This window comes from Heterodontus francisci, chromosome 20, assembly GCF_036365525.1.
Source record: "Heterodontus francisci isolate sHetFra1 chromosome 20, sHetFra1.hap1, whole genome shotgun sequence".
Taxonomy (NCBI): domain Eukaryota; kingdom Metazoa; phylum Chordata; class Chondrichthyes; order Heterodontiformes; family Heterodontidae; genus Heterodontus; species Heterodontus francisci.
The window spans coordinates 38,332,870-38,346,291 of NC_090390.1; the positions used below are offsets into that span (position 1 = coordinate 38,332,870).

The following is a 13,422-nucleotide window of genomic DNA, read 5'->3' on the forward strand; positions in this document are numbered from 1 at the left end:
GTCACAAATTTTCACTGCTCAGCTATCTAAGAATATCCAGGATATTCAGTAAATCTTTGCCTAGATTAGGCAGCACCGAGACGGAGATATTACATTGTATTGAAACAAAACAAGAAGTTGCATATCAAATCAGATTGGGAAATGAGGCCATGGAGGAAGCTCAATATGTAGAGACTGAACTTCAAAGCCAAGAATACAGAACACCATGATAAAAGGTAGGTAATCCAGCATTCTTACACATTTATTAGTTATTTGAATACTTTGCAAGTAAAACATTGCAGTGGAAGGCCTGAAGTAGCGTTTTACAGGACATGCATCTTCAGGCATCCTTACAGCACCGAAATACTGACTCAATCATTATTATTGTCAAGACAATACTACTTGGCATAAAATGAAGCACTTGAAGATCGAGACCCAAATAAAGTCAGCTGGATGATGTTAGGCCAAGTTACCACTGTACACACTGAACAAACTTTAACGTTCCCCCACGATAGAGGCCTGCTACTCGACCCAAACCCGATGACATGTTGGGTCGGGTCAGGCATACACGGTAAGTGCTCTGCTGGTAAGAACTGAAATTTTTTTTTTTTTTTTTTTATAAAATTACCCGAGCTGGGAGTCTGGGACGAAACTGAGTCTGCGCAGTGAGCGAGTGACGCCACTATGACGTCATCGCGCATGCGCTGCAGCTTCGTGGAGATTCCAAGTCCGAAGGCAAGTAAAAGGGATGGTCAGGTCGGGCAGGTTCAGGTCAGGCCGGGCACGGGGCAAAATTGAAGGGATTCGGGCCGGGTCGGGCTCAAGTCCGCGGTGGTTCGGGTCGGGTTCTTTTTTCCCCCGACCTGAGAAGGCCTCTACCTCACGAGTCATATTGCATTGGGAAATAGAACAGCAACATAACTGATTTGCAAATCTCTGGTAGAATTGGTTTGTACAACATTTTGTTTGCAAGAAAATGAGCAGTTGCCTAGATGGATAAGCTTCTTAATTAGATCACTGACCAGCTGTCCTGAGACAAGTGCAACTCCCAATCGCAGACAGGCATGATGCATATGGTTTGAGCAAAGCCTTCAGGAGGAGGGGACAAAACAACATGAAGAAAATTTGGAAGAAAAACTCAATGAATTCAAAATATTTGGATTAAATTTTCTCTGTATAGTTCCTGACACAAGAGCAGGCCTGAAAACGATATCTTAAGTTCGTCCAAAAAGCTGCTACTAAAGACGGGGAAAAAAAGCCCAAGAACCTAAACTATAGCTTCTTAGTATTGGGGGGGGGGGGTGGGGGGTAGGGAAAGGGGTAACAGTCTAAGAAAGGGGAGACGTAGGTGTGAAATGTCCTAATTTTTGACCAAAAAAAACAAAAAAAAATAGAAAATACAAGAGTAAATAGAAAGTTACAAAGTAAGGAAGACCTACAAACTTTGATACAAAAACATCCTATTTCTAAAAGTCTGAAAACATCAGTTTGTATTTACAAGTTATTGTAATTCTTATTTCTTCCCCTTATAATCTACTTGCTTCACATAGAACATAAAATTCCTTATCTCAGTTATTCTGTTGAAAAAAAATCAATTTTGAAAATTAATTGAAGGCACAGAATCTTGTATAGTAAAACACTGATGCTTAGGTATGAACTAAAATAGCTTACTTCCTTAAGATAGAGACAAGAATTATTTTGAACGTAATTTTTTTTCTCGGAAGAGTAGTCAAAATTGTAACTAGTTTGTGTATTTACAATGCTGACCTTTGCTCTTCACACCTGTTCTAGACTGTAATTGGCAGGAACCAGGAAAAGAAAACAGATGTCAGTATATTTTAGGATACAATGCCCCCCCTTCCAATTCCTTGTAGAAATGTCTTGAAAGGAAACTGCATTCAAAATGTAACTTTTTGCACCTTACATCTTCACTGAGAAATATTCATTTAAAAAGGTGATTAAGTGCAGTTATAAAAACAAGCCAAATCTGATGTGAAAAAATAAGGACTTATTAGCATAATGGTTTAAGGGCAGCTATTAACAAATGGAATGCATTAAATTATAATTACATTCCACTCTAGTGCCTTTTTAGGCTTCAAATTAAAACAGGGCATGCAATAAGTTGGGAATTTCTGACTTCAGCTATCAATTAGAGAGCTGGAATTGAGGTAGGATTATTAAATAGTTCTAACATTTCATCATTTCTTCCATTGTTTTAATGGGTAATTGCACAAACTTGTGTTTTATAAATAGAATTATCAAACAGAAGATCAAATAAGTAATGATAAATTTGTACAAGATAATGGTTAGGCCACAGTTAAAAATAGTGTGCGTGCAGGATTCAGCACCTTATTACAGAAGGGATATGAAAGTTATACAGCACAGATTAATGAGCAAATTGGTGTAGGGTAAATAAGATTAGAGTGTTAAATGCATGGCTCAAAGATTGGTGTGGAAGAAATGAGTTTCGATTCATGGTGCACTAGCACCAGTACTGGGGAAAGTGGAAGCTGTACTGTTGGGACAGTCTTCACCTGAACCATGCTAGGGCCAGTGTTCCGGCGAGTTGTATAACTAGGGTGGTTGAGAGGGAATGGCAAAGGAGGAGAGGTAGCCCTGATAGTAAAGGATGACATAAGGACATGACAGAGAAAGGATCTGGCCTCAGAAGATCATGGATGGAAATGAGGAATAGCAAGAATCAGAAAACACTGGTGGGAGTAGTTTATAGGCCCCCCTAACAGTAGTTATACTGTTGGACAGAGCATTAAACAAGAAAATTATTGGAGCTTGTAACAAAGGCAATGTAATAATTGTGGGGGACTTTAATCTTCACATACACTGGGACAATGAAATTGGCAGGAACGGTCTAGAAGATGAGTTTGTAGAATGTTTTCAGGACAGTTTCTTGGAGCAATACGTTATTGAATGGATTAGGGATAAAGCTCTCTTAGATCTAGTAATTTGTAATGAAGCAGAGTTAATTAATAATGTCATTGTAAAAGATCCACTGGGAAATAGTGATCATAATATCACTGAATTCCATGTTAAGTTTGAAAGTGACATATTCACCTAGATAATGCCAGGGATAAGGAGAGACTTGAGCTACTGGAACAGAGAAGAGTAAGGGGAGATTTAATGGAGTCTTAAAAAATTATGAAGGGTCTTGACTGAAAGAATAGACAGAAACCATTTCCCTGGTTTAGAAATCAGTAACAAAAGAATCAACCATTTAAAATGATCACTAAAACAAGCATTGATAGGGATTAGGAGAAATTTATTTACACAGATAGCTGTTGGGAGTGTGCAACGCTTTGCTACAGGAAGTAGTTGAGGCACACACTATTGCATCTTTTTAGGAAAAAGTGAATGAATATTCAATAGAGGGCTATGACGATAGAATTAGGGAGTGACATTAGTTCGGGAACAGAGGCGGCAGAGACAGAACAAACCGAATAATCTCCTCCTGTGCTGTCAAGTTGTATGACTCCAGAGTGAATGTAATAGAATCCTTCCACTTCTTTTGAATGTTGGGATAAGCTTATCCAACTGTACTTCCTGGTTTTCATTCAATGGAAAGGCGACCAAACAGTACCGAATCGTGAAACTAATCAGTCAATCACAAAAACAGGAATCAGAGGCTCAAATATTTCAAACAGGCCTTATGGGATAGGAAAAGCAGACCACCTGAAAGCAAAGGAAAAATCTGGAAAAAAAAAACTTTTGTTGTACTGTCTTTTTTATTGTAAAGATGTTTCCCAAGCAACAATTCAAGCTGCATCATAAAAACAAACAGAAATTCTGGAAACTGACAGCAGATTTTATTGATTAGATCTGATGTTTAATCACACCCAAATCTTCAGCCCATGCTTCTATATGGATGTTGTGAGCTTCTGTACATGTTCATCATTTTCTGATAATTCAGATTTACAGCATTTAGCTTTCAAATTAATTTTTCAGTTTGTAGTAACCTAATCCATCTTTAAAATTGATTTTTCTTTTTAATCCCATCTTTATAATATGACCTCAGTACCAAATTTCACAAAAGTCCCACCAATGCCAACCTGGTACTCATATGCATTTCATAAAAGTGGTCTGCACCTTTCAGTCTCTCCTTGCCACACTACATGCTGTGCTCCATCGAGAGATGAAGAACTGAAAAAATTAGTATCAGAACAGTCAGTGAAAGTCCACAGTGGAAATTTCGTAAATTTGGATTTTATAAGGCTATGTTGAAATCTAGAAGTCTTTAATCAGATTCATAATTCTGAAGTTTTGTTTCAGTTTTCACCTTGATGTATAAATGTTGGCCAGTCACAAGATAAATACTGCAGAAGAATGTAGGGCATTTGGCCCATATTAATTCACATTGAGAAAGAAACTACAGTTCCTCTGTTGCAACATCTACTTGTTCCTTAAACAATTCTCATTTTCACCTCTAGAATTCTATCCACAAGTCTGATCCAGGTGTTGCTCACCGTGTGAAGAAATTTCTAATACTAATCCTAATTTTATCTTTTACTGTTTTGAGCCAGAGAATCACCAGCAATTGCTTCTCATCCCATTCCCGTTACTTCTGATGCCCTCCAGGATCTGTCCTTGGCTCACTCCCTTTTCTCATCTACATGCTGCCTCTTGGTGACATCATCCAAAAACGTAGAATCAGTTTCCACACTTATGCTGATAACACCAGCTCTACCTCACCATCACTTCTCTCGACCCCTTCACCATCTCTAAATTGTCAGACTGTTCGTCTGATATCCAGTTCTGAACAGAAATTTCCTCCAATTAAATATTGCAAAGACCAAAGCTACAAACTCCATTCCCTTGCCAAAGGAGTGGATGAGGGTTTCAGCAGCTGATGAGTTGAGGCAGGGGCAGAGTTGGACAATGTTGGAGATGGAAGTTGACGGTCTGAGTGATGCGAAAATGTGCTCTGGAGTTCATCTCCGGGTCAGCTGTGAATCCATCCATTGCCCTTGCAACGGTTTGCAGCTGAACTAGATTATTTGCAACCCTGGTGTCACAGCTGACCCGGAGATGAACTCCAGAGCACATATTCGCACCACTCAGACCGTCAACTTCCATCTCCAACATTGTCCAACTCTGCCCCTGCCTCAACTCATCAGCTGCTGAAACCCTCATCCACTCATTTGTTGCGATTAGACTTGACTATTCTAACTCAGTCCTGGCTGGTTTCCCATGTTCTACCTTCTGTAAACTTGAGGTCAGTCAAAACTCTGCTGCCCATGTCTAACCGGCACTAAGTGCCATTCGCCCATCACCCCTGTGCTCACTGACCTACACTGCCTCCCAGTTAAGCAACATCTCAATTTCAAAACTCTCATCCTAGTTTTCAAATTCCTCTATAGCCTCGCTCCTCCCCATCTCTGTAATCACTTTCAGTTACACAACCCTCAGAGATATCTACACTCCTCCAATTCTAGCCTCTTAAATATCTCCAATTTTAATCACTTCACTGGTGGTCGTGCCTTCAACTGCCTAGGTCCCAAGCTCTAGATGTCCCTCCATGACCTTCTCCATCTCTCTACCTTTCTTTCCTCCTTTAAGATGCTACTTAAAAACTCTCTCTGACCAGGCTTTTGGGTCATCTACCCCAATACATCCTTACACAGCTCAGTGTCAAATTTTGCTTTGTAATTGCTCCTATGAAGCACCCTGGGATATTTTATTACGTTGAAGGTGCTACATAATACATGTGGTTGATGTCTTTACCCTTGCAATGTTGTTTTAAGTAATTTTCTCGACTTATTCTATACCATCATTTATTTTATGGCCATGCTCACAAAAGGGAACAGTGATGATGTATGAAATTAACTGGAGTAATTAATAAAAGAATGGGGAACTAAGCTATAGGAAAGTGAACACTTTACTACCCAGAAACATGGAGGGAGAGGTCAGGTGATCCCCCCTGTACTGCCAATCAAGTTTGTCTGTTGAAAACAGGACCATTTTCACGTATGGAATCGCCTTGAGGCGGCACATTGACATATAAAAACAGCCCTTTCCATGCTAACGACTCCTATCATAAAAAAAATTGGGCTAGTAAAGGCTTTTGCAGACAAACTGACTCAAAGACCAAGGCCAAGATAATAGGTGTGAAATAACACCTGTTTATCAAAATAAACCACATTCAGATGCCACTATGTAACTATGGTTCCCACATCCTGGGACATTTTATGACCACCCAAGGGGAGAGCATCGAGTCACCTGACAAACCAAAATCTGATCGAGAGCGAGCGAGAAAAAAAAGACAGAGGGACAGACAGACACAAATGGTTATGAAAACAGACAAATGGATTTGTAATTGGCAGTATTTGTATTCTTCCCCTTTTTGAAATGGAGACCACATTAACCTGTTTCCAGTCTAACGGTATCTCCTCAGTGTTCCACAACTGCTTCGGCAGCAAGTCCAGCTGTGGCTCAGTTGGTAGCATGCTCCTTTTGGAGTCATGAGTTCATCATGACTCATGAGACCAGAGCACAAAAGCCAGGCTAACACACAAGTGCAGTACTGAGGGAGTGGTGTAGTCATGATTCTGTTTTTCAGATGAGACATTAACCCATGGCCCCAATCTGCCCCCTCAGGTGTGTAAAAGATCAATTGGAATGTGGAAACATAAATAATGTATAGTTCCAAATTTAGAAGTCATGGACAGATTCCCAAATCTGTTATATATTTAAAAATGCATTGCTCTTAAATCTCCTCGTCCTTCACCACCAACCACTGCAAATCAGCAAAGATAGATTTAAATTTCACCTAAAAATGTATTGAAACTAAAAATAATTGATACAATAGCTATTTGCCTCCAATTACTCTATCTCCTACTATTATGCCATTCAAACTTCAATTTTTCATTACAGGTGCACAGGTCAACTTTCATCAATTTACAATTGTATGTTGTTACACTTGAAGGGTAAATTCACCAATCCAACACTTCGGGGAAGGGAGTGGGGAGAAAACGGCGAATCATTTTGATAAAGTAAGGTCCAAGGAGCATAAAAACCTACATGGGCCTATTGAGCCAAATTGTGTTTCCTTGCTATAAAATTATTTGATCAGCGGCAGTGTTGTAGCATTATCTCAGCCTGAGATACCTTCGTGTATAGTTCCCTGCTGGCAACGCCAAATGTCTGAATATTTATAGTTAATTCCTCAGAATGTTCCTAAGCATATGAAGCCCATGCACTACACATTTGTAAAACCAGCCTACAATGTGCAATTAAACTTGCTTACCAGGAAGACACAGCTGAAGTTTCTCAACCGTAGTAGCAATGTTCCTCTGCTGTACCCTGCATCGAATCATTTCTTCGCTTTGGTTAATTACCTTTAAAAAAAAAGATAAATACAACACATGCCCCAGTACTAGTAAATATGTAAACAAATAGTGACATTACAGAAATGTTACTTATTCATTTTCTCACCTCTTTTCCTGCATCTTGAAGCCGCCTATTAGTGTCAGTTACCTGAACCTAAAATAAAAATTACTTAGTGACTACTAGAAACTAAACACGAGAAGAGAGATAAACATTTAACCATATTCAAACATTTGCTGGTACTCAATTATTCTAGAAACAGAAACTGTCTCGCTAATTAAGTATTAATACTACAGAAATTACAAAGTATCCAAAAAATTACAACAGCACTTTAAGCAGGTGCAGACAAAGAATGGCACCAGTCTTTTCCCACATATGAAGTAGCTCATTAAGTTATCACCACGTGCAAGCCCATTTTCATTGTTAGAAAACTCATTAATTCTCAAACAGAAGTATTCAACGTCATTACACTGGGTCCAATCCCTCATTATCTGACCCTGCTCCTCTTTACTTCTCTACTGTTAAAAAAGCAAAGAAATCTAATCCTTGAATCCAGCTGTAAATTTGTACATGTGTTCACAAATGTAAATAGAAATTTTAAAAACTTTTAAGCTGCTGTAAATCAGTATGTATGTATCTAAGAACTATATAGCTTTATCATTTTAAATTTACTACTGCTTCTTAATCTGATTTTACTAAAATCACCTGAACTAATCAGATTTAAAAATCAAAATAGCACTAGGACATGACTTAATCTTGCTCAATTTATTTTAGAAAAAATTTATGGAACAAATCTGTTATTCATTTAACCATTTATAACATCTATGCAGTGATAATTCTCGATTTCAGACACACATACAAACACTGCTTTCATTCAGAGCCAGTGCCATTATAACCAGCTTTTTAATCCCTGCTTTTGCTACATATCCTTCCCTTCTAAACACCTCAATTAACTACATTTATGCCTTCTGAAGTGGCGCTTATCATATTCTCAACTATGTGAAAAAGTTTTTCCTAGATATGCTTTCAACTAGTTTAACTCAAATTCTAATATATGCCCTTGTTCTGGATTCCCCTACTAAAGTAGTTTCTTATATACCTCATCAATTCTTGTTTTTTTTAAAAAAAAAAGCACCTCAATCAGATCATCCCTCAGCCTCTAATCACTAAGAAATATAAGCCAAGTTCACCAATTCTCTTTGTTATATGCCAATTCTTCATGCTATTATCCTAACAAATCATTGCTGGATTTTCACCAAGGCCATTACATCATTCCCAAGGTAAAATACCCAAAACTCAATACAATATTCCAAGTTCATGGTGTAAAAACAGTAATTCTTATTTTTATATTCAAAACCTTTGCTGGCTGCTTTTTGAATGTGCAAACTGGCTTTCAGTGTCTTATGTACCTGAAGTTCCAAGACCCTTCCTTCATGTACCTCTCCACACACTTCCCATCTGGATTATACTCCTATCTACCATTGTCATGTCCCAACTGCATAACCAGGTGACAGCCAGCCTTGGCTCAGCGGTAGCACTCTCATCTCAGGAGTTAGAACGCCTTGGGTTAAAACTAAACTTCAGAAACATGAACACAATCTCAGGAGACACTACAGTGCAGGAGTGCTGCATAGTCAGATGTGCCACCTTTCAGAAGGGACAAACCAAAGAACCATCCAACCTTGCAGATGAATGCAAAATATCCCAGGGAGTGCGCCAGTGTTCTAGCTAATATTTACCTTTCAACCAACTTCACTGAAGCAGATTATCTGGTACTTAGTCTAACTGTTGTTTAAAACACTTTAGTGTTTTTGTCACAGACCTCACTTTAAAAGCATACTGTACTGTAAAATGGGTAGGTGAAGTAGGCAGTGGTAGAATTTAAATGAAAAAAACTTTTTAAAGTGGAATGTTGTATTGTTCACAATTAACATCGTAATGTTTAAGTACAATTTGGAGAACAGATGTTACTGTTTGCAGTACACCATCGTAAAGGTATGGTTATATTCTAGTTTCTTTTGCTCCTCCTAACAAAAAAAGGGCACTTTCTCACCTTTAGCTTTCCTGCATTTGACCTCACTTTAAGCAGTTCGGTGATGGCATCAACAAAACCCTGATGGTGAAAATTGCACATTTTCTCAATCTCCCGGTCATGATTCCGAATGCGGGCATCAAGCTTTTCCATAAATCGTTTGTGGGCATTGGGCTGGTCATCATAAACAGATCTATCAAAACAGAAATTTTAGTAGCAAACAATATTGAACATTTTGAAATTGAGAATGGGAAACATTTTTTCTGTCTAGTTAACAATAAATACCACTATCTTTACTCACTCTTATTCTGAGACCCATGCAGTCTGTTTTACTAATCACCAGGAAATTGCTGAGCAGTGTTTCAAATGTTCATGGCTCCATCTAGTGAAAAATATAGCTACAGCACCAGTGTTTAAAAAAAAAAGTATTGCTCCACCACTCAATTATGTTGCATACACAGGGCTGAAATTTATAGTCCCACCGCAGAGATTGGCAGTGGGCAAAAAAAACAATGGTGGACCGCACGTCACGGAGCTGCTGTGATATCAAGCATGGTGGCTCATTTTAATAGAAGGGGCGGACCACCAGCAACCCCCCCCCCACCCCGATGACGTAGAGGGGGTGAGCCGTCAGTTCCCAGCAATATTGTTAGCTGCCTGTGCGCAGGCGTGGACGCCATTTTTAAAGGGCTTCAAGCCCCAACTTTCAACTTACAAATTTAAATGAAAAAATGCCAGTGGCACGAAGATTGCACTAGGACCGTCAGCAGGAGCATAAAAAGGTAATTAATTCAATGATTTTAATTAATTTAAATATTTAAATGGAGCTCCTGTTGCTGTGCGGCGGGGGGGGGGGGGAAATGAGAGAAAGAGGTGGGGGCAAGAAGGGGCTGCCACGAGGCACCGCCACCAATATCAGGCTGGGCCTTCCTGGCGTCAGGGTGCATGGCAGCCCTCTCGAGGCATTTTTTGCACCCCCACCCCCCCCACCCCCCTCACAACCCCCAATGTCGGGGGGGGGGGGGGGAGGGGGAAAAAAAAGAGGTGGTCTATAAAATTCAGCCAATGCAGTCGCACACAACTACATTAAAATTTCCACTCTCTATATCTAAGCATTGTGTCAATTTTCCACAACATTAATGTTTTGTAAATAACCACATTTCAAAACAAAGTGCTGCTTTAGCTGTGCAGAAACAGACGGATATCCAAGCTGAAGTTTAAATTCCCTTTGTTCCCTCATGTCAAAATATTAGCACGAGCTCCATGTGCAGATTTAGTCAGAGCCCTCATGAGTGAAGTAATAAAATTAAATTAATATCCAATAGGGAATGTCAATGCAGTGGCAATGCTACTGGACTAATAATCCAGAGACCTGGATGAATGCTCTGTAGACAAGTTCAAATCCCACCATGGCAGTTGGGGAAATTTAAATTAAATTAACATATCTGGAATAAAAAGCTAGTCTCAGGTGACCATGCAACAACCCGATCATCGTAAAAACCCATCTGATTCACTAATGTCCTTTAGGGAAGGAAATCGGCTTTCCTTTCCCAGTCTGGCCTATACATGACTTCAGACCCACAGCACTGCAGTTGCCTCTTAACTGCCCTCTGAAATGGCCTAGCAAGCCACGCAGTAGTATCAAGTAACTACAGAAAAGTCAAAAAATAAAGCCAGACAGACCACTCAGCATCGACCTAGGCATCAGAAACATCAAAAGCACTCCCTGCTCAGTCGGCCCTGAAAAGTCCTCCTCAGTAGCATCTGGGGACTTGTGTCAAAATTGGAGAGGTGTCCCATATACTAGTCAAGCAACAGCCTGACAGTCATACTCACTGACACAACCTTACAGCCAATGCCCCCGACTCCTCCATCACCGGATGACATCACAGTGGTATAGTCAGGAAGGAGTGGCCCCAGGAGTCCTCAACAATGGGTCCGGACCCAATGAAGTCTGGTGGCATCAGGTTAACATGGGCAAGGAAACCTCCTGCTGACCACCACCTACCGCCCTCCCTCAACTGATGAATCAGTACTCCATGTTGAAATCCATTTGGAAGGCGGTAGCAAGGGCACAAAATGTACTCTGGTGGGGGAAACTTCAATGTCTGTCATCAAGCGTGGTTGTACCACCACTACTGACTGAGCCCTGAAGAACACAGCTGTCAGACTGGGCCTTACAGCAGGTGGTGACAGAACCAATAGGGAAAAACTGACTACCTTGCCCTCAGCAATCCACTCGTCACAGATGCACCTGTCCATAAAAGAGTGTTGGTAGGAGTGACCACCACAGTCCTCGTGGAAATGAAGTCCCATCTTCAAAATGTGGATACCCTCCATCATGTTATGTGGCATTACCACGTGCTAAATGGGATAGGTTCAGAACAGATCTAGCAGCTCAAAACTGGGCATCCATGGAGATGATGTGGGCCATCAGGAGCAGCAGAATTCTATTCAACCACAATCTGTAAGCTCATGGGCCAGCATATCCCTCACTCCACCATTACCACCAAGCCAGGGGATAAATCCTGGTTCAATGAGGAGTGCAGAAGAGCATGCCGGGGCAGAACTAGGCATACCTAAAAATTAGGTGCCAACCTGATGAAGCTACAACACAGGACTACATGCATGCTAAATAGTGGAAGGGGAGAGCAAGAGACACAGCAAAGTGATCCCACTACCAATGGATCAGATCAAAGCTCTGAAATCCTGCCAGAGTCATGAATGATGGAGGACAATTAACCAACTAAAGGGAGGAGGAGACGGCTCCACAAACGCTCCCATTCTCAATGATGGAACAGACCAGCATGCCAGTGCAAAAGACGAGGATAAAACATTTGCAACCATCTTCTACCAGAAGCATTAAGTGGATGATCTATTTCGGCCTCCTCCTGAGGTCCTCACCATCAGATGCCAGGTTTCAGCCAATTCAATTCACTCCAAGGGATATCAAGAAACCGTTGAAGGCGCTCTATACAGCAAAGGCTATGGAGCCTGACAAGATCCTAGCTGTAATACTCAAGACATGCTCCAGAACTAGCCACGCCCCTGGCATCTACCAGACAATGTGAAAAATTGCCCAGGTATGTCCTGTCCACAAATAAAAAAAACAGAACAAATCCATATGGCCAATTACCACCCCATCAGTCTACTCTCAAAATGATGGAACGTATCATTGACAACGCTCTCAAGTGGCACATACTCAGCAATAACCTGCTCACCAATGTTGTCTGGGTTCCGCCAGGGCCACTCTGTTCCAGACCTTATTACAGCCTGGGTCCAAACATGGACAAAAGAGCCGAATTTCAGAGGTGAAGTGAGAAAGACTGCCCTCGACATCAAGGCATCATGTGACTAAATATGGTATCAAGGAGCCCTAGCAAAGTTGAAGTCAATGGGAGGTGGGGGGGGGGGGGGGGGGGGGGGGGGAGAAACTCTGCTTGTTGGAGTCATATCCAGCACAAAAGGAAGATGGTTGTGGTTGTTGGAGGCCAATCATCTCAGTCCCAGAACATCACTGCAGGAGTTCCTCAGGATAATGTCCTAGGCCTAACCATCTTCAGGTGCTTCATCAACGACTTTACCTCCATTATAAGGTCAGAGGTGGGGATGTTTGCTGATGAATGCAAGGTTCAGTACCATTCATGACTCATCAAATAGAAAAGTAGTCCATTCCCGCATGCAGCAAGACCTGGACAACATTCAGGCTTAGGCTGATAAGTGGCAAGTAACATTCGCACCACACAAGTGCCGGGCAATGACCATCTGAAACAAGAGAGAATTTAACCAATTGCCCTTTGACTTTCAATGGCATTATGATCACTGAATCCCCCACTATCAACATGCTGGGGGCTACCATTGACCAGAAACTGAACTGGAGTAGCCATATAAATACCGTGGCTATTAGAGGAGGTCAGAAGCTAGGAACCCTGCAGAGAGTAACTCACCTCCAGACTCCCCAGAGCCTGTCCAATATCTACAAAGCACAAGTCAGGAATGCGATGGAATTCTCTCCACTTGGCTGCAGTTCCAACAACACTCAAGAAGCTCGACACCATCCAGGACAAAGCAGC

The 13,422-nt window shown here is 41.0% G+C and overlaps 1 protein-coding gene across 3 annotated transcripts in view; it reads right to left on the bottom strand.

Moving 5' to 3' along the window:
- The window catches only part of LOC137380584 (exocyst complex component 6-like), a 275,778-nt gene that overhangs the window by 215,420 nt on the left and 46,936 nt on the right, over nt 1–13,422 (bottom strand). For all 3 annotated transcript variants that reach the window (XM_068052625.1, XM_068052624.1, XM_068052626.1), the window contains exons 2-4: nt 9,371–9,542; nt 7,426–7,473; nt 7,238–7,328 (exon numbers count right to left, since the gene is read on the bottom strand). In XM_068052625.1, coding sequence (XP_067908726.1) covers nt 7,238–7,328; nt 7,426–7,473; nt 9,371–9,542 — 311 coding nt within the window. The remainder of the gene's footprint in view (nt 1–7,237; nt 7,329–7,425; nt 7,474–9,370; nt 9,543–13,422) is intronic.